This window comes from Terrapene carolina, unplaced genomic scaffold, assembly GCF_002925995.2.
Source record: "Terrapene carolina triunguis isolate 2854851 unplaced genomic scaffold, T_m_triunguis-2.0 Scaffold42, whole genome shotgun sequence".
In the NCBI taxonomy this organism is placed as follows: domain Eukaryota; kingdom Metazoa; phylum Chordata; order Testudines; family Emydidae; genus Terrapene; species Terrapene triunguis.
The window spans coordinates 19,445,205-19,467,625 of record NW_020664393.1 but is presented as its reverse complement, the minus strand read 5'-3'; the positions used below and the strand labels follow the sequence as shown (position 1 = coordinate 19,467,625).

The window sequence follows — 22,421 nt, the reverse complement described above, 5'->3', positions numbered from 1 at the left end:
AAAATACTTTCCCTAATTTTCACCAGTTTGCAATAGCCACTTAACAATTGAGTGCCAGAGCCAAAGAGCATTTGCGTGACTTTAATCAGGTCATTCCAAACTACTGAAAGTCCTTTCACTTGAGCAGACTCTGCTGCTTTTTTCAGATGCTTGTTACAGTATCGCAAACTATGGGACTAACCTGCTATTTTTACTCTGTATTTATAGGAAGTCATATGCACTCATATTCAGAGAGATACACTAGACTTTTTATTACATCTCTGTCTCTCTCTGACTTAGGCATTAATAACTGAGCACATCTGTTTCTTTTTTTATTTTTTAAACAAAAGAAATTCCAACAGTCCTGAATTAGACAAAACTCTCATTTATTTTAATGCCCATTTCAGGACTGTTAGGTTGGCCCTATAATTAGAAATCTTGATTCACTAGTTCACAAACACTGGAATCTCTTTTCTCTGCTTCCTTCTCTTTTTAAAATACAGTTCCATCTTCTGCCCTGATTTAAATACAGATCAAGAAGATTTATCAATCATGAAGAAGCAATTCAACAATGAAGAACATAAGACAAAGTACAGACCTTAAAGTACTTTAACTATCAGATAAAATACATATGTATTTTCCTAGCATATTTAACAAATGAAACAGAGAATTCCCCCTCCCCCTACTCCTCCAATTTTCAAAGGTTTTGTCACATTCATGGTTGATGTTAATTGCCCTCACCTAATGACACTCTAGCAGGTACAGCTCTGCGATCAATCCAGAAGGACACCCACGATAGCATGACCATTAGAGTGGCAGGGAAATAGGTTTGGAGCAAGAAGAAGAAGATGTGGCGGTGTAAAGTGAAATTTATGTACAGTCTATTGTACCATCCTGTTGGGAGGGGGAAAAAGTGTCATGAAGAGCATTTTAATGACACATACAGAGCTGCTACATCTTTCAGAAAATCATATTTACTTTATAAGAGTAGACAATCTATAACTGTGAATATATACAGGGGGAGGGGGAATTCTATATTCTTTGCATCGTTCACAGCACATAGACTGTAATGATCTATAATCCCAAAGATGACAAGGACAAAGGGAAAGAGACTATTACTCAAGCACGTCTTATAGAAATTTCATTTAAATTTCACCTGGCAAATGTTTAACACTGAACTATAAATATATGGCAATGACTCAAAAGAATAATAAAACCATTTTAAGAAGAATGATACCAGTGCTACTGTAGAAAGCGAGTCTGGAAGTAGTATGAAACTTTTGTATCAAAAACTGAGACAAGGAAATCTTTTCATCAGTTTTCAGGGATTCGTTCCCATTTTTCCAGTAAAGCATCAGATCTTCATCAGTGTAAGCATCTTCAGAAAAAAAGAAAAGAAAAAAAGACACAATGTGACTTGGCTTTAGGATATTTCATGTAAACAGTCAGTATAAAAAGTAACTATGTGTGGATAAGGAACATATTAGTGAGATTCACAGATGATTCTAAGGCCCCAGTCCTGCATTGTGATCTGCTTGGTGCAGGGGTCCATGTTTCATGGACTCTAGTGCATGATCAGGCTCTCAATTGGGGAACATCACAAATACTAGGGAGGACAGACTAATAATGCAAAGTGTACTAGCAGGGCTGGCTCTGGCTTTTTTGCCGCCCCAGGCAAAAGGCCGTCCGGCGGCGCCCCCCAGGGGGGAGGGCAGCCAGAGCGCCGGGGGGAGGGCGGCGAGCCCGGCCCTGGCCCCGCTCTCCCCGGCGGCCGGAGCGCCGCGCCGCCCCCCTCCAGGTGCCGCCCCAAGCACAAGCTTGGTGGGCTGGTGCCTGGAGCTGGCCCTGTGTACTAGAGAGGTTGGAAGTATTTGTGGAAAATAACATTGAATTCTGTTTGGAAAAAATGCAGATGAATTTATCTGCAGAAAATAACCTGAAACACAGGTACATCTTTGGAATGCAGTAATGCCAAATAAATAGAGTTTTTAATGGACAGTAGATTAAATAAGGATCTTGCCATACCATGTAATGTAGCAGCACAAAAAGCCAAACCAAAGACATCACGTCATGTTCCAGGTCCGCCTTTATACAGCACTGTAGTATAACTAGAATTGTACATTTCTGATCACCACACTACCAGAAAAATTTAGACAAATTGGTGGAGATTCAGAGATGAACACCAGAATTGAATAAGGGGCTGGAAAGGGGTTTATCAGGAAAGATTATAGGAAGTAATTATGGTTAATCTGGCCAAATTTAGGGGGAAAGTGAGAGACAGCCATCTAAAATGTTATTTGAAAGATGTAATTGAAGGTGAGAGGTATCACTGTAGGTAACAAATCAACAAGTATTTGAAGGGTATAAACACAAAAGAGAGAGGAATTATTTAGTATGCTATGTGAGCATAATGAGGGAGAAAAGGGAGGAAATTTAGCAAAGGAAAATTTTGGCTAAATGTCTGGCGAAACATCAGAACAATTAGGTAATTGGTCTTGAGAGACTGATGAATAGTCTCCCAAGGATAGCAGTGGAAACACTGTTGTTTAAAACATTTAAGGCTGGATTTACAAAAGGATTTAGGCACTCAATTGTCACTTTAGGTGCCTCAATCCCAGAATCAGGCCCCAGTGGGATTCACAAATTCACCTAAAATTGCTCAGTGCCTAAATTTTTCCAGTAAAAGTTCCCTCAACACGTATGTTTCTGCCTTTGCACCTGTGCACTGCAGCCCCATGCCAGGCATCCAGACGTCAGCCCTAGAGTGACGCATGAACCTAGAGAAGATAAGCTTTCCTTTGCCTAACTTGCTCAGACCTACCCAATGAGGCCCATATAGACAGGCTTACACAAAACACCAAAGGAGGAGAAAGAGGATTTCCCTCATAACTTTTTAGTCCAGGGGTAGGGTGACCAGACATCCCTTTTTTAAAGGAACAGTCCCATATTTAAGCCCTCCTGCAGGTGTCCCAACTTTTTCTTAAAAACAGGCAAATTGTCCTGTATATTCTGTCTCTCCCCCGCCCCCATCAGTACTGATGGGTCCTGCTGCTGGACAGATCCCTGCTTGCCAGCCGTCCTCCCACCAGTGGTGAGTCGGGGGTGGTGTCCAGTGGCCAACGATGGGGGTGGGGGTGCAAGGCTGGTGGTGGGGCAAAGCAGCACACAGGGCCAGCCGATCCCCTGCTGGTCCGTCAGCACAGCCCCGTCACATGCTGGTTATTGGCAAACAGGGCCCTGCCTCCCCGTCCCGTTTCCAAGTGGCACTGGCTGCATGGTGCGGTGGCAGGTGCCAGGCAATGGCCAGTTACATGTCATCTCTGTTACCCATCCATCAGCCCTTTATGTGCTCCCCCTCTCACTATCCTCCCCCTGCTTTGTCCCTTCGCCCCCCCCCCCCCCGAATCCCACTGCTCCTCCATATCCCCATCGGTGGGCACGTCCTGCTCCCAGCGCTGTGTGGAGAACCAGCCCCTGGTCAGAGCACTGAGCTCACCAGCAGCCTGGCCAGCAGGCTCCTTCCTTCCCCCACTTCCTCTGGCTGGGCTGGGGTCCCGGGGTAGCCCAAGACCCTCCAGCTTGGGGTGCCAGCCAGGAGGAGGCGAGCCCTGCATGTGCCAAAGCCCCACACAATGCTTGTACAGGGAAGCCTCTCCGCCCCTCAGCTAAGCTCTGCTGTTCATGCCCCAAACCTGCAGGTTCCACAGCAGCCCCCAGGGCAGGGGCTTAGCATCCTCTTGACCCCCGACCCTCCCACCCTGGGTCGTGCCCCCACGGAGCATGGGGCTGTTCCGTCCCATCCCCTAGGCACCCTGCACTGCTGAGCCATCTCTCTGGCCAGTTCGCTGAAGCCCCTGCAGTCAGGTTCTCTGGGCCCCGGTGCACAATGCATCCATAGGGCTTAACCCCTTCCTGCCCACGCTGTAGCTGGTGGGGACAGGAGGCAGCTGGGTTATGTTGTTGGCCAGCAGCAGCCAGTGTTAGCTGCCTTTCAACACTGTGCAGGCAGGAAGGGACAAGCTGCTTCCAGCCATGGGAGGGTGGGAGAAGAAGAGATGAGCTCTGCAAAGACAGGAGCCAGGTCATCCCTTCCCGCCCTTCCCTCTGCGGCTGGAAGCCGCTTCCGTCCCTTCCCTCCCGCACAGGGCCGAAAGGCTGTTGCTGGCCACATTCTGGTGTGAACCCTGGCAGAAATCTGGGGGAGTGAGGGTATGTGACCCTGCATGCCGCACCCCCCCACACTTGTTGCCTCAGGAAGATGCGGCACCAGGTACCAGGAGAGGCGGGTCCGTCCCGGGGGCTCAGCCAGGCATGGAGGGCAGAGCGTGCCAGGCAGGGAGGGTCGGGTGGGTTGGTCAGTTACCCCCCGTGTGAGAGAGGTGTATGGGAGTGTGTGTGTGTCACCTCTCCCGTGTGAACCCTAAAGCCTTAAAGATAAGAATGTAAATAAAAAGAATCCAACTACGCAGTATTTCTTAACGGGTGCTCAGTCAACTCGATGTTAATTTGAACGTTTGTACTGCATAGTTCTGATAGATTGCCGTTGAACTCGCTTGAATATGAGTAATTTTACCAAGTGTCCCGTATTCAGCATAGGGAAATATGGTCACCCTATCCAGGGGGTAGGACACTCACCTGGAATGTGGAAGTCCCCTGGTTCAAATCCCCCCTCCACCTGAGTGGGAGACAGGATTTGAACAGGGATCTGTCGTCACCTCTCAGGTGAGTGCTCTAACCACTGGGCTATGGGATATTCTGATGTGGGGTTCCCTCAGTCTCACCTGTTGCTCTCTGGATAAATAATTTTTAAAAATTAATTGGAGTACAGGGACTGGATCTTGTGTCTCCCACCTCACAGATGAGTGCTCTATCCACCAGGATAGAGTCATTTTCAGTGAATAAGGAGCCTACATGCCTAACCCAGGCTTTGTAAATCCCAGTGATTTTCTAGGTACCTAAAAGTTTCTTTGTGAATCTAGCACGTAAGCATGAAAGCAACTTCATGCCGCTGGTGAGTCCCATTAAGTTGAACTGAATTACCCAAGTTGAACTCAGTGGGACTGCTCATGTACTTTAGTACTTGCAGGATCAGGCCTATCGTTTGTAAAGCACATTAGAGTCTTTGGGGATGAAAGGTACATACATTGAAAAGAGTAGCAATTATTAACTGTCCTCCATGATGGTTTCAAACATCATCTCCCAAACAGAGCCAACCAACACAGCAGAAATTCTGAGTTTTCCCTCCAAACCAATGTGTTGTAATAGTCACCAGCCCATGGAGTAGGACCCTAGTTTGACTTTTGTTGTTTTTCTTTGTCATCTACTACAAACTCTCTCTCTCACACACACACACTCACACTCACTCACTCCCTCCACAAATAAGGACCCGATCCAAAACCCATTGACTCAGTGGAAAGAAGCTCATTGACTTCAACAGGCCTTGACTCAGGCCCCAAAATATTATTTTTCTTTATTCTGAAGTATGTATAACCAACCAATGCGTACAGTCAGCTAAGGGGGACTTGCAGCTAAGAACGTCTATACAACTTACAGCTTTCCAGTTCCAGAGAACAAGTCTGTGAGTCCAGGGGAAATCGACTGAAGTCCATGTTGCACATTGCTGTCACAGTGATCCTAGAAATCCAAAGAGGAAAGGTCACTTCCTAAAAGAGACGCTATATTCCAGAGAAGGTAGAGGACGTGTCACGGGGCACAGAAAATATAAATTTTAAATATATAAAAATCATTTCCCAGATTTAAAAACAGAAACTATGCATAATGTGTTAACATAAAAGAACTAAGAAACTTCCTAGTCAGGTACAGAGGCCCTGCCCTTCAGATATAGACATGGTTGGATGTGCACAGGCCATGTGAAGGTTTACACCGCATCTGTACGCTCATGATTTCCATGGTTGGTGTGGAGCAGTTTGGCTCCTAGTCCAGTTAGAGTAGCTTCCAGGGACTGTTGTAATAGGTTGGGGCCTCTGAACACTACTGCAACTCAAACAGCAAACAATAATAATATTTTTAGTGTATTTGAGTGTGTTTTATTGGATGTCTGCCTTATATTAAATTGGTTTCTTATAAAAAAAATATTTCACTGGGTTCCAGAGTATGATGCTTCATAGATTCATAGATTCATAGATTCTAGGACTGGAAGGGACCTCGAGAGGTCATCGAGTCCAGTCCCCTGCCTGCATGGCAGGACCAAATACTGTCTAGACCATCCCCGATAGACATTTATCTAACCTACTCTTAAATATCTCCAGAGATGGAGATTCCACAACCTCCCTAGGCAATTTATTCCAGTGTTTAACCACCCTGACAGTTAGGAACTTTTTCCTAATGTCCAACCTAGACCTCCCTTGCTGCAGTTTAAGCCCATTGCTTCTTGTTCTATCCTCAGAGGCTAAGGTGAACAAGTTTTCTCCCTCCTCCTTATGACACCCTTTTAGATACCTGAAAACTGCTATCATGTCCCCTCTCAGTCTTCTCTTTTCCAAACTAAACAAACCCAATTCTTTCAGCCTTCCTTCATAGGTCATGTTCTCAAGACCTTTAATCATTCTTGTTGCTCTTCTCTGGACCCTTTCCAATTTCTCCACATCTTTCTTGAAATGCGGTGCCCAGAACTGGACACAATACTCCAGCTGAGGCCTAACCAGAGCAGAGTAGAGCGGAAGAATGACTTCTCGTGTCTTGCTCACAACACACCTGTTAATACATCCCAGAATCACGTTTGCTTTTTTTGCAACAGCATCACACTGTTGACTCATATTTAGCTTGTGGTCCACTATAACCCCTAGATCCCTTTCTGCCGTACTCCTTCCTAGACAGTCTCTTCCCATTCTGTATGTGTGAAACTGATTTTTTCTTCCTAAGTGGAGCACTTTGCATTTGTCTTTGTTAAACTTCATCCTGTTTAACTCAGACCATTTCTCCAATTTGTCCAGATCATTTTGAATTATGACCCTGTCCTCCAAAGCAGTTCCAATCCCTCCCAGTTTGGTATCATCCGCAAACTTAGTAATCGTACTTTCTATACCAATATCTAAGTCGTTAATGAAGATATTGAACAGAGCCGGTCCCAAAACAGACCCCTGCGGAACCCCACTCGTTATGCCTTTCCAGCAGGATTGGGAACCATTAATAACAACTCTCTGAGTACGGTTATCCAGCCAGTTATGCACCCACCTTATAGTAGCTCCATCTAAATTGTATTTGCCTAGTTTGTCGATAAGAATATCATGCGAGACCGTATCAAATGCCTTACTAAAGTCTAGGTATACCACATCCACAGCTTCTCCCTTATCCACAAGACTCATTATCCTATCGAAGAAAGCTATCAGATTGGTTTGACATGATTTGTTCTTTACAAATCCATGGTGGCTGTTCCCTATCACCTTACCACCTTCCAAATGTTTGCAGATGATTTCCTTAATTACTTGCTCCATTATCTTCCCTGGCACAGAAGTTAAACTAACTGGTCTGTAGTTTCCTGGGTTGTTTTTATTTCCCTTTTTATAGATGGGCACTATATTTGCCCTTTTCCAGTCTTCTGGAATCTCTCCCGTCTCCCATGATTTTCCAAAGATAATAGCTAGAGGCTCAGATACCTCCTCTATTAGCTCCTTGAGTATTCTAGGATGCATTTCATCAGGCCCTGGTGACTTGCAGGCATCTAACTTTTCTAAGTGATTTTTAACTTGTTCTTTTTTTATTTTATCTGCTAAACCTACCCCCTTCCCATTAGCATTCACTAGGTTAGGCATTCCTTCAGACTTCTCGGTGAAGACCGAAACAAAGAAGTCATTAAGCATCTCTGCCATTTCCAAGTTTCCTGTTATTGTTTCTCCCTCTTCACTAAGCAGTGGGCCTACCCTGTCTTTGGTCTTCCTCTTGCTTCTAATGTATTGATAAAAAGTCTTCTTGTTCCCCTTTATTCCCTTAGCTAGTTTGAGCTCATTTTGTGCCTTTGCCTTTCTAATCTTGCCCCTGCATTCCTGTGTTGTTTGCCTATATTCATCCTTTGTAATCTGTCCTAGTTTCCATTTTTTATATGACTCCTTTTTATTTTTTAGATCATGCAAGATCTCGTGGTTAAGCCAAGGTGGTCTTTTGCCACATTTTCTATCTTTCCTAACCAGCGGAATAGCTTGCTTTTGGGCCCTTAATAGTGTCCCTTTGAAAAACTGCCAACTCTCCTCAGTTGTTTTTCCCCTCAGTCTTGATTCCCATGGGACCTTACCTATCACCTCTCTGAGCTTACCAAAATCCGCCTTCCTGAAATCCATTGTCTCTATTTTGCTGTTCTCCCTTCTACCCTTCCTTAGAATTGCAAACTCTATGATTTCATGATCACTTTCACCCAAGCTGCCTTCTACTTTCAAATTCTCAACGAGTTCCTCCCTATTTGTTAAAATCAAGTCTAGAACAGCTTCCCCCCTAGTAGCTTTTTCAACCTTCTGAAATAAAAAGTTGTCTGCAATGCAGTCCAAGAATTTGTTGGATGGTCTGTGCCCCGCTGTGTTATTTCCCCAACATATATCCGGATAGTTGAAGTCCCCCATCACCACCAAATCTTGGGCTTTGGATGATTTTGTTAGTTGTTTAAAAAAAGCTTCATCCACCTCTCCCACCTGGTTAGGTGGCCTGTAGTAGACTCCTAGCATGACATCACTTCCTTTATGTCCAGCTTCCTGTTCTTTCCTTGTTTTGCCTTCACTCCACCTCAGTCACTACAACAAACCCGCCTGAGTTCCACATGCATAAATCAGCAACAATAGCATGAAAGGCCCCTCGATCTATTTACTATTAGGGGAAAGCTGATTTTCTTAGTGCTGGATCAATCTTGTTTAAACTGTGAGGGCTGATTATTACTGGTGGAATGGGGGGCAGCTATTTTTCCAGTAGTAAGATTTGCCTCTGTTAAATTCACATCGGGCCTCGGGATCTGAAACAATCCCGGCTTGAGTTTATAAATCTGAATCTAATCAGCCCTAATGTTACTTTACCAGGGAACCAGGAGGTTTCTTCTCATTAACTGATTTGAAGTGAGGCTCTAAATTCAGTAGGGACAGTCCAGATGTGAGTCGTCACTTTAAAGTTTATAGTCCTGTTTATGCTGCCTCTGACTGCTTCCCTGGTTCATTTCAGATGGTGACAAAGAACCTTTCTGCTGATCAAAGGGCTATGGGCCAAATTCTGCCCCGACCTACACACCGATCACCCCAATGAAGTAACTGGAGTTGTATTGTTTATAAACCAGAGCAGAACTTAGCCAAAGCAGATTTTTGGAGCTCAGACAGTGCTGCTATCATGGTAACAATTTCTCATAGTTCTCTACAGTGTTGTCCATCATAGTTAAATACTGTATAACTTTGTGTCATTACAATATGACATTTTCTTTCCTAATACATGTAGTTATTAACAATTCATTAGTCAGAGAACACAGAAACTCAACCTGTCAATAAGAGATCCCCTCGATTAAAGTGCAGTATAGACCAAATGGTCTTGAATTTATAAGTCCCTAATGTGATTTTGTGAACCCTGCTTCTATGCATACTGCCAAAAGACCACAAGGAGAGTATATTCATGCTGCTAAGGTGCACGTTTACTTGATCTTAACTTTGTGATGATATTGTGAAGCAAATTAAAACAATGTATCCAGTTTTTTTATCTGCTGTATGTTGAAACTGATGAGCAATAGGTCCTAAGAAAAATAATTATTTTATTAAAACAAATGTGCATTGCACATGTCATTCCCTTATCCTAGGCTACTCTCTCTCTCTCTCTCTCTCTCACTTAGGTACTTATATGGCCCCCGTTGCCCGAGCATCTGAGCATCTCATGAGCTTTATTGTATTTATCTTCCCCAACACCCTTGTGAAGTAGGGAAGTGCTATTACGTTCATTTTACAGATCAGGAATAGAGAAACTAAGGCCCAGATTCACAAAGGTACTTAGGAGCCTAAACCAGATTTGGGTGCCTAACTCCCATTTGTAGGGTTCACTATAATCCACAAAACTCCTTCCTGGCTGCCACCTAACCCTGTAGGTGCCTAAATTCACTCAGTGCCTAAAGTTTCATTATAAAAATTCCCCAGTTTCTGCCTCTGGGCATGCACATTGCTGCTTCACTCTAGCTACCCAGATGCCTATCTCCCCTCTAAGCCCTAGAGCGATCCCACAAACCAGGGGAAGGTAGATGGAGGATTACCTAACCCACCCATAGGGACTGATTCAGTAGGTCTGCTCTGAAGCTGCTTGCTGGATTGGGTCCCATTCAAAATCCTCATGGTAGTGAGAACGGTGAGATTACAAGCTTGGTTGATGAAGTTAATAGTATTGGTGTAATATACACTGGACCCTCGCCAGAACGCGCGTCTATATAGCGCGAATTCACATATAATGCGGACGCAGCCATGGATCCCAAATTTAATTACTTTAAATGCAATTCCTTTTAACGTTGTCCCTGCGTTAACGCGGAACCACGCATGGATCCCAAATCCTGCATTCTAGCAAGAGTCCGGTGTATTTAGACTTCTGTAAGGCATTTGACTTGGTACCACATGACATCTTGATTAAAAAACTAGAATGATATAAAATTAAAACAGCACACATAAAGCAGATTAAAAACTGGCTAACTGATAAGTCTCAAAATCTAACTATAAACAGCATAATCGAGCATGTTTGTTTCCAGGTGAGTCCTGTGGGATCCATTCTGGGCTCTGTGTTATTTAACATTTATATCAATGACCTAGAAGAAAACTTAAAATCATAACTGATAAAGTTTGCAGATGATGCAAAAACTGGGTGACTGGTAAATGATGAAGAGGACAGGACACTGATTCAGAACAATCTGGATCACTTGGTAAATTGGGAGCAAGCAAACAATATGCATTTTAATATGGCTAAATATAAACATATATATCTAGAAACAAAGAATATAGGCCATAGTCACACAATGGGAGACTCTATCCTGGGAAGCAGTGACTCTGAAAAAGATTTGGGGGTATGGCAGATAAACAGCTGAACGTGATTTCCCAGTGTGACACTATGGCCCAAGAGCTAATATGATCCTGGGGATGATTCATAAACAGGGGAATCTCGAGTAGGAGGAGAGAGCTTATTTTACCTCTGTATTGGCTGCTGGAATATTGTGTTCAGTTCTGGTGCCCACAATTCAAGAAGGATGATAATAAATTAGAGATGGCTCATAGAAGAGCCATGAGAATGATTAAAGCATTAGAAAACATGCTCTGTAGTGATAAATTCAAGGAGCTCAATCTATTTAGCTTAATGAAGAGAAGGTTAAGGGTTGACTTGATTACAGTCTATAAATATCTACATGGGGGGGAAATATTTAGTAATGAGCTCTTCCATCCAGCAGAAAAAGGTCTAACACTATCCTATGGCTGCAAGTGGAAGCTAGACTAATTCAGACTAGAAATAAGGTGTACATTTTTAACCCTGAGAGTAATTAACCATTAGAATAATTTACCATGGTTGTGGCGGATTCTCCATCAATGACAATTTTTAAATCAAGATTGGATGTTTTTCTAAAAGCTCTGCTCTAGGAATTATTTGGGGAAAGTTCTATGGCCTGTGTTATACAGGAGGTCAGACTAGATGATCACAACGGTACCTTCTGGCCTTGGAATCTATGAATCTGTAAATTTGGTGCTTCTTCTTGCTAGCCAGGATACACTGTATTTATATACATTTATTTAAGCCATGATATCGCTTAACTTACATTTATTCAGATTCTTAACTTTTACATTTTTTGTGTTAGAAAATGGTCAACAGTGCAGTTCCTGTATATTAGATGACGATTCATTTTTGTGTGTGATTTGTGTCAAGCTCTTTGGATGGAAATTCAAATTAAATTTAAAATGCCCCAAAATAGCATTTTCAAATTTTTTTTATTCGTTAAATAAAACTACGTTAACTATCCTGGATCCATAAGAAAAATACAGTAAGTTTACCAAAACATGTTTTGCATTTAAAACCAACTAATTTATTAAACAAAGGAAGTATTACCTGTAGTTAGTGAATTGAACTGATTGTTTCTGGTCATCAAGTCTGGCGAGATTTTAGAGCTAGTAGATCTCATTCTTTCCCATCTAGTTCTTATTAATAGATTTGAAGAGGCAAAACAAGCTTTCCTGTTTTTTCAATTTCCATTGTTTTTTTTAAACTTTGAATTAGCTAGTCAGTGAACTGTTGAATAAATGGAAATGGAAAAAAAAATTCTCCCTGCAACTGCAGAAAAGGCTACTTGCTGTCAAAAGTTGGATTAGCACTTCAACAAATTCTGGTTTCAGGTGCTTCACCAGTGCCTTCCAACAGGTGAAGTGGGTTGACTTTCTTTAAATCTTGCAAGCAAATATATACTGCTTAATATTATTATTTTTATTTAATTTAAATTATTTCAATAGATTATTTTAATTTTCGGCCTCAACATAAATTGTCCTAATTTTGAATTTAATTTTAAATAGGTGTATTTAAAAAAAAAACTGTATTTAATTTACATTAAAAAAATCCCATTTAAATCAAAATCCAATTTAAATTTAAAAAATCCAATTTTTAATTAAAAAAAAAATCAATGATTTTTATCGACCCTGGTCTAAAGGAACTCTGAAAAGCCCTGCAGCCCTTGGGTTCTCCTACCTATCTGGGTCGTATTTTCCAACACATACTTCTTATCTTATCCATCTGGAGGAACCGAAGTCCCTGATGCACTACTGGGGTGTTGCCTCAGAATTCTTTCAGCCAGTAATCTGCCTGAGAATCAGCTACTAAGGTACATCTTTTAGCAGCCACTTCAGCCTCAATTAACTTTGGTTAAAGCTTGGTAGGGATGTGCAACTTATCCCAGAAAACAAAGAGAATGGCTGTTTTTCTAGCAAATATGAAGCAAAAATTGACAGTTCTGGACGTCACCATCTAGTGTACTGCAGAGCCTAATTTAAAGCACATATTGACTGAAGGACAAACACTCCTGATGCACTAAGCTATTCTCTGACCATTGAGGGTTAGGAGGCTACTTTCCTTGGGAGCAGATCATCCTATAATCTCTTACTATGTGGATTCTTGCATCTTCTTTTGAAACACGGTACTGATCAGTGTTGGAAACAGGACACTGGACCAGACAGACCACTTGCTTGACCCTGTATGGCAATTCCTAGCTTCAGCAAATCTGACTCAGAAGTGTGACAGACTATACCCCATGTTCACCATTTTTAAAAGACTATGATAAGTTTTGTACAAAGTATGCCTTGTGAGATATCATTTGAAAGCTCATAATCTACAGTACTAAACATTATTGTCCTGGTAAAATATGTGTATCAACATTATATATAAAGTTATAAGATTCTGCTGTATAACATTGCTGTAACATAATCCGGAGTTAGAAAGGCAGGCCCAAACCAGTTTTTCACGGACAAAAAACACACTGGCACCCCAGCCAAGTATCAGCATAATCAGATGGACTATTATGGACTATCATCTAGGTAAGAGGCCATTCTTTGGCAGGAAGAAGGGTGTGAGCAAACACTTAATATATTGACAATGGAACAGCTGGGGGTTTACATGTAAACAGACTGGCTGTCACATGACCCCTAACTGGAGATAATCCTCAAAGAGGGGAGAAGGGTATAAGAATGAGAAACAGTGGCCTCCAAATCACCTCGCTTCCCCCATCTCTACTCACAGCACCTACAACACTTGAAAGACAAAGGAAGCATCATTGTACTGGGGGAGGGGTCCTGGCCTTTCAGCCACTACAGACTGCTGTAAACCTATGGTAAGACAAAACCTTGGTTTTCAAGCCATTTAGCTTGCTAAGTTAGGTATTAGTTTGCATATTATCTTTTATTTTCTTTGTAACCCATTCTGACTTTATGCCTCATTACTTGCAATCACTTAAAATCTATCTTTCTGTCGTAATAAACTTGCTTATTGTTTTATCTAAACCTGTCTGTGTTTGGATTGACGTGTTGGGGAACCTCCACTTGAGATAACAAGGTTTCTGCTTATCATTTTCCATTGATGAAATGACGGACTTTATATGAGCTTCCATTGTCCAGTAGAAGAGCTGGGCAGTACAAGACGCACATTTCTGGGGAAAGGTCTGGGACTGGGAAGTTGCTGGTGTCACCTGTAATGTAATTCATGAATGGCTGGTCAGAGCATTCATGTAATTCAGCTGGGAATTATTTTGCATGCTAGAGACTATGTGAGAGCAGGACCAGGAGTGGTTGCTCTCACAGCAAAGCAGTATAAAAGGCACCCCAGGTTGGAGATTTGAAGGGACACAGCTGTCCAACAGTCCAGATTATACCCTGGGGAATGTCGCAAGGGCAATTCCTATCTTCAGCAAATCTGACTCAGAACAGAGTTGGGCAAACAATAAATGGCTGTTCACAGACAGTGAGTTAGATTGTGTGGTTACCTCATACTATATAGCACATGACCATCTGGGAACACTCGCAACATGATGTTGTCAGTGGTTGTGTCATGAATGAATGATCTTTTGGAGTGCACAAAGAAGACATCTGGAACCCAAATCTTCTTCACCAGCCTGCCATCAAAGGTCATGCTCTTGTTAGTGATGCTAGGAAATGAGAGGCGTTCATCTTTCCAGTAGTGCCTTAAGTACAGTGTCATAGTAAAGTCCTGCACCAGAAAAAAAGAGAACCATGAAAGAATGCATCACAATGCTGCCTTCCAAACATTAGAAAGGGAATCATCTATTGTTATATTAATATGTCTCATACAGATTGAATCTCTTCTCTGCTAAACATGGTTTTCTTCCTCAGACTAATTCCACAGAACAGCTTCCCGTAGACATAAAGCATTCTGGGAAAGTTCCACAGCCCATACGTTTTTGTATGCTACATTACAAACACCCTAACAGAGTAACATGCAGATATCAATGCATTCCCGCCAAGTACAACAATGCTAATACAATTTGTAGCAGGTATTCCTTAGAAGCTATTAGTCTATAGGACACATTGAAATTCAACCTTCAAAGGAAAATACATATCACTATATCAGTACAGGCTTTTTGAATCCTGACAGCATGATGTTAGTTAAAGGATAATCATATACCCAGTCTGCTTGAAAAAACAAAATCTTGTTCAAATTAGCTAAGGTATGAGTCTGAACACTGAGCAACGTATCCTAGAGAAATAATCATATTATTGCCATACTGGAAAACACCTGCAGCAGCATGAAGAAAAACATCTGTTTCTGCCATTGACCCCAACCTGGCAGCTGCATCTTCTTAAACTAAAAAACCCCTTCATGCTTAGAGATTAACATGTAATTATTTTTATAGTCCCCATTAAGCAATTTGCTACAAAAGTAGTTTCAAAAGCCCTGCCTGCCTGGTCTGGAGTAAGAGCAGCCCACACAGTTTTTTCCCCAATGGTGCAGTAGTTGTTAAAAAAAACTTACTAAGAGCATGTTTGAAAGGACTCATTTTTACACACACAATGTTGAGATGGTGTGGTCACTGGCTGATGTCATTTTAGTCTCTTTTCCCACAAAGCAGTCAGATTATCATAGACGCAGTAGTAGCTAACAGTTGATGGATTAAAGGTATCTGATTTAACAGACCGAGATCTAATCTGGTTGAGCAATCCCTATGGTCCCACGGCACTACTAGAGCCAGTCTAATCTATTGCAGCTTCTTACTTACTAGCTGGGAGGAAAGAAGGTGCCATCTGTAACTGTCAGAGGCAAAATGATCAATTTAGGGCTGCAGTTGGTTATCTTTCCCAAATTTAAAAGGGTGGGCTACCAGGATAGCATGCTAAGAAAGGTTCTTATTAAAAGGCTAAACCCATGCTGGCCAGGGGCCCTATTCTCCTGCTACAGGATACAAGGATACAATTTCAGTGGGAATAACTCTCATCCTATGGTTGAGGAACAAAGCCCCAGGCAGTCAGAGAGATGTAGCTCGAGGGAAAAGGGAGCAAAATTCACAGCTTTCTGAGGGGCAAGGACCTAGGTCCCCAAACTTTTTATCTCACACTCCCCTCCCTAGAGCTGGGGCTGGGAGTGGGGACCCTGCTCTGGGAGGGGGAGACACGGACGGGGTAAGGGGGACACAGCTGGGGCCAGAGCCTAGGCCAGGGGCTAAGGCCGACAGCTGGGGCCAGGGCCAGGAGCAGAGCTGGGTTGTGCTCCCTCCCTGGCCCGGGCCCCAGCCATACCCCCATGAATGTTCCTCCGCATCCCCCCTAGGGGGGCACATCCCACAGTTTGGGGACCTCTGATCTAGGTGAAAGTCTTCCTGGGTAAAGACTAGCGTGTTATTTAATGAGCTACCTAGGGCATAGTTTTGCTATATTATCTTGAAACATCAGAGATCTGGTTCCTCTGCACTGGTTGCTTTCTATGGGTTTTCCATCACATCGTCACCCACATCCCATAGAAAATCCCTGCTTTCAATATCAATGCTCACAAGCCAAGTTCTTATAATGAGGATCCAACTGTGGCTTGATAAAATCCAATCAATCTTTCAATTCTTATTGCTGAAGGAAATTATAAATTGTTTTGTATCAGATAGGATACGAAGCAAGCTGTCCTCAGCAGTATGTTTAACACTGTAACTACAACCTAAAGGGAAAAATTCTAGCTTTAGGTGTGATCCTCAGTTTTTCAAAAGGGAAAATGGCTTGTTTTCTCATTTTGTGATATGCCTCCTTGTACAGCAAAGCCAGAACGATGGTGGCACAAAAGGACTACAGGACAGTAATATTAACAGTTTATATTAAAGACACAAATACTGTGGAGTTTAGATGTTAAGCTAAAACCCTGTCCTTAGCCCTGCAGATTATGCCTAGATTTCACACTCCATGATAAGAGGAACAGTGAGGAAGGGGATGAAGGGAGAGTGGAAAAGAGAAGATTCCCTCTTTTTTCCTCCTCCTTTCCCCATTTCTTTTTCTCTCCCGTCTTTTTGATCCATCTTTCTCCCGCACATGGAAGCTAAAGCAGGAGACTCAGAGGATAGCTCTCTCACATACACCTTTTACTGCCAGTAACACTTATTAGTTGATAATTGGATCCACATTTCTTTCCTTTTAAAAAAACACAATAAGAATAAATTACAACTGAATTTAGTGCTGTTGCTAAGCTCTGGAGTGACATCACTGGTGACCGAAATCTGGTTGTCCATCACAAATTCAGCATAAATAGAGGCAGAGTCCATTCTGAATTGGAAGGACTGCCTCTAGAGATGAGAAGGTAGGAAGCAGCTTGTTTTGATTTATGAGGCTAATTAGTTCGGGAGGTGGTGGAGTCTCCTTCCTTGGAGGTTTTTAAGGCCCGGCTTGACAAAGCCCTGGCTGGGATGATTTAGTTGGGAATTGGTCCTGCTTTGAGCAGGGGGTTGGACTAGATGACCTCTTGAGATCCCTTCCAACCCTGATATTCTATGATTCTATGATTCTAGTTCTTCTAATGTTCCTCACAGATCCATACATTTAATAATAGATTTTCTGGTTCCATAATAAATTTAAAAATAAGTAAGGCTTTCATGATCCTCACAAGAGTTATTATAGCTACCTGAACCCAAGTGACATGAATTTCACTATGCGGTACAATGAAATGAGCACAGGAGGCAATTGTTCATATTCCTGACTCCTGCATATCAACCAAGATCATGCTCATTTACTTTTCAAGGTCTTTGTTCCCTTGCAATTTTAATCATCTTTATCTCAAGTCCTCATGATGACTCTTTGAACAGTGTCTATCTTTATTAAGACTTTAATTCTGATTATGGGCCTTTCAAAATTGCTAGAAGTTGTTTTTACTGCATTTGCCTGCATCTGACAGATAAACTGAAACCCAGATATGGGACTTATCCTGACTAGGAATAATCAAGGTTTAAAAGAGTGTTACATACCATATCGACCTCAGAAATACTGTCCAAACTTTCAACCTGTACATCTACCCCAACAGGAATGGCAGGACCTGTGGTAGAATGAGATTTAGACATTTAAATACTATCCCTTTACATCATCTGACTTTAGTTACCTTTATAAAATACAGTAGTGTTCAAAACATTTTTGGTCCGATGTTGTAATTTCTTGTACCTGTGGTTCCTTGACGAGACAGCCAGAATAATAATCCCAATATCATTTTTTCCCCTTTGCATGTCTCCAACACTGACTCTACCTGTGTATGGCTCATCCATAGCAGGGGTGAAGCATTTTGGAAAGGTTCCTAATGCAGAGCCAGCCCATTATAAATCTTAGTTCTTTATAAAGAAATCCCAATGAAGATACAGGAAAATAAGAGGAAGAAACCACAATCCTTGAGATTTCACTTTGCTGATAACAAAAGGAATGGAAAAAAAACCCCTCACAATGTGACAAGCTCCATTCATCTTGTGTGAATTTTTGAGAGCTCTGTCATTTTCTGTTCTCAAATTGCCATGTGTTTCTTTGATTATTAAACAATAGTCACTTGTTGGAGACTACTTTTAAAAAGTTTTCAGTCATTCCAAAATGAACAGCCAGATACTGCACAAAGGATAAATAAGCATGAAATCATTCTACAATAAAAGCAAACTCCCTTGCTACTAGAAACTATACCATTTTCACAGTGGACAATTACTCTCATAGGGCCAATCCTGCTCATCTTACTCATGTTCCATTTTACACCCTATTTTTTAATAGATTTTTCTTTCTCCTCTTCTCTCATTCCTTTGTCCATTGTGGATAATCTCTCCTCTCCCTCCTTTTTCCAATCTCTCCTAAACTGAATTTGAATTCAAAGACGTTCAATCTGAATCAAACTTTCAGTATTCAGGTGTGCTTGAAGTTAGGTAAAAAGTGCTCACCTGTCCCTAATTTGAAGTTACTATCATTATGCAGTTGCTTTCGTTGTGCTTTAGAGAATCTGATGTTGTTACAAAGCCATATCTTGTAAGCTGTTCCAGGCAAGGACTATGACACCTCCGTGTTTGTATAGTACCTAGCTCAATAGGGGGTCTGGATCCTGATCTGTAAGTGCTACTTTTATATCAATATTAAATAATAATATAATGACATCATCATGAAAACTAATTCCAATAGCAAGCACTTTAAATAACATACATTTACCAAGACAACTAGAAAACCTCCGTTCTGAGAATGCAATAGGGCTTCTAGCTTGCAAGGTATCATCTACCCTACTGCCATTTCTGCTGTGGCACACGGACTCCAACGTCTGTTTGGGGGCAGGGGTTGGATAAAACATTGTATCCATTTCTGTTGTAGAAAAGGGGAGTTCACACACAGCAGCAGGTGCTTCAGTAGGATAAGTCAGCACAGTATCAGCAGGGCATGAATCCAGGCTGATTACCACGACTGGACCACCTGCAATGATATTGCCAGTTCTTTGACACATCCCACTGTGGTACAATACAGTGCAAGGGCAGGGTTAAAGGAGCACTGCAAGTGACATAGCTCACCTGTTCCATTTATATTGCTGCAGCCTGCTACAGTCTTCTGCATTCATGCAGTTTTTCAGTAGCCGTGGTGTTCTGGAGAAGTATAGCAACAGTCTGAGAAATATTAGCCTGACTGAGTTACTGAATGTGCTAACAAGGATTCCACCTTTGGACAAAAACACGTGAGGTGGAATTTCAAGTATGTATTTTGGGCTTGATCCTGAAAGGTGCTGAGCAGTCTGACCACAACCAGCAACTTACTTCAACATGTGCTTACCTCTAAGCATTAGAGTGGGCCCATTGAAGCAGAAGGTACTCTGCCCTGCCTACTGTGTTGAGGGGTTGCAGGTGGATCCATGTAGTTGTGGATCCACTAGCCACACATGCCACTCATTCCCCCTCCCCACAACTTGCCTTCCTCAAACACTTTTCATGATGCCATAGAGGAGCCCCTACAGATGACAGCTGCATGGGGTGAGGAATGCACAGCACAAGCTCCCCACAGAATCCCAGCTTGCAACTATACTGGTTTTCATAGAATCATAGAACTAGAAGGGATCTCAAGAGGTCCTCTAGTCCAGTCCCCTTCACATATGGCAGGACTAAGTATTATCTAGACCATCCCTGACAGGTGTTTATCTGATCTGCTCTTAAATATCTCCAGTGATGGAGATTCCACAGCCTCCCTAGGTAACTTATTCCAGTGCTTAACTACCCTGACAGTTAGGAAGTTTTTCCTAATGTCCAACCTAAACCCCCTTTGCTGCAATTTAAGCCCATTGCTTTTTGTCCTGTCCTCAGAGGTTAACGAGAACAATTTTTCTCCCTTCTCCTTGTAACAACCCTTTTTGTACTTGAAAATTGTTATCATGTCCCCCCTCAGTCTTCTCTTCTCCAGACTAAACAAACCTAATTTTTTCAATCTTCCCTTATAGGTCATGTTTTCTAGACCTTTAATCATTTTTTTTTTTGTTCTTCGCTGGACTTTCTCCAATTTGTCCACATCTTTCCTGAAATGTGGCACCCAGAACTGGACACAATACTCCAGTTGAGGCCTAATCAGGGCGGAGTAGAGCAGAAGAATTGTTTCTCGTGTCTTGCCTACAAAACTCCTGCTAATACATCCCAGAATGTTTGCATCTAGGTTGTATTTCCCTAGTTTGTTTATGAGAAGGTCATGCAAGACAGTATCAAAAGCCTTACTAAACCACTTCCCCCCCATCCACAAGGCTTATTACCCTGTCAAAGAAAGCTATCAGGTTGGTTTGACACGATTTGTTCTTGACAAATCCATGGTGACTGTTACTTATCACCACCTACTTTTGTTGTCTTATGGGCCCTGGTGATGGGGCCAGAGAGGATTTGGGTTTTATGAAGAGGGAGTCATTAAAGGTGGAAGAGCATGGCACAGATTTTATTCATACTTGAAGGTTTAAATGTGCATACAAATGAATAGAAACAACATAAGTGCCTAATGTCATTGGAATTAAGCAACTATGCAAGCCCAGTTCAGTCAGGGTATGGTGGTGAGGAGTCAAGAAGCCCTGTGAGCCCCAGTTCCCAAGCTCCCAGTCTCCCTAGCTCACCTGACAGGCTGCCACAGAGCCAGGAAGCCTGGGAAGGGGGCACAGGGAAACTTTTTAAATTCTGTTTTGGTTCTTCCAACATGACATTTTTTGAAAATGTCCCTCCCATGGGAAAATTTGCAGATCTGGTTTTTGACTCTGATTTGCAATTAATTTCTTTTTTTTTTCTGAATGAGAAATTTTCCACGGGAGGGAAATTCCAGTTCCTGCACAGCTGTAGTGGCAGCACTGTTCAGGGAAGCTCATCTGCCTCTTAGTGAGAAAATATCTTTGATGAAATCTCTGCATATGTGAAGGAGAACCCATCCCTGTATTAGAAACAGAGACAGTGACTGTGCAACTCAAGCATTTATTTTTGTATCAGAATCACCCCAGAATTCAAAATGCACTTAGAGTATAACTTTAATAGCTGACAAATCCCTGTCTAGCACAACGGGTGGTGAGTAGCTCATTTTCTTTGAAAACAAATGGGAAAAACTTCCCAGATTATCAATCTGCCTACATTAGACTTTAAAAGAAGACAGACGTGAGAAGATTAGTGAATAGACTGTTCTCTAGGTCAGTTACTCCCAAGCTGTGGTCTGTAGATACTTGGTGGTCCATGCAGAGCTGGCTCTCCTTGTTTCCAGCTGCTGCATTTTATTGAAGACAGATAAGAACATATAAAATTCTTTCTTAATATTACTTTCCCAATTGAGAGATTTCTTTAGTGGCTACCGGGATGTTAAGGTGAATGGGAGGTGAGGCAGCCCACAAAATTTAAAGTGAGAGTGGAGTTGTCCACACTATGAGTGCACATGTACAGGTTTTCCCAGTGTATGTTTTTCTGCCCCAGTGTAGGTCCACTGGTGGTAGTGATAGAAGCTGTAGAATAAGTGAGTGGCAGGTAATATTTCCATTGTTGCTACCATTGATGGAGCTGAAAAATGAATTTTCCTAATGTAGACAAGGCTTGAGAAATTGTTTAAGAACCCTTTCTCTAGGTCTACCTGTTTAATTAGTGTGGGCATTGTTCACCCCTGAAAAAACAGGACTAGCTGGCAAGTAGCAAATCAAATAAGTGCATGCTAGCTCAGAAGATCCCTACATCTTTTCTGATCCAACTGTAGCATTTGCCCACACACCAACCACTACATTTACTGTGGGCTGGGAAGGAATTCATTAGCGGGAGCAAACGTGGCACAATCACACCATTTTCTTTTCAGATCTATTTTCACTGTTTTCCTTTTTTAAGCTCTACTTCTTGTCATGTATTTTCCTTTGGTTTCCTTCACACTCTTTGAGGTGCTGCTGCTGACTGCTTAAGGCTGTTAAATTAATAGTTCACTACATGCGATCGGAACATGTGTCCACTAGAAAATATAAAAAGCAACAGAGGGTCCTGTGGCACCTTTAAGACTAACAAA

At 42.1% G+C, this 22,421-nt stretch overlaps 1 protein-coding gene across 1 annotated transcript in view; it reads right to left on the bottom strand.

Moving 5' to 3' along the window:
* The window catches only part of LOC112108553 (gamma-aminobutyric acid receptor subunit rho-2), a 63,628-nt gene that overhangs the window by 5,516 nt on the left and 35,691 nt on the right, over positions 1–22,421 (bottom strand). The window contains exons 3-7 of the mRNA XM_024202736.1: positions 17,900–17,967; positions 14,435–14,658; positions 5,531–5,613; positions 1,217–1,357; positions 721–873 (exon numbers count right to left, since the gene is read on the bottom strand). Of these exons, the coding sequence (XP_024058504.1) occupies positions 721–873; positions 1,217–1,357; positions 5,531–5,613; positions 14,435–14,658; positions 17,900–17,967 (669 nt within the window). The remainder of the gene's footprint in view (positions 1–720; positions 874–1,216; positions 1,358–5,530; positions 5,614–14,434; positions 14,659–17,899; positions 17,968–22,421) is intronic.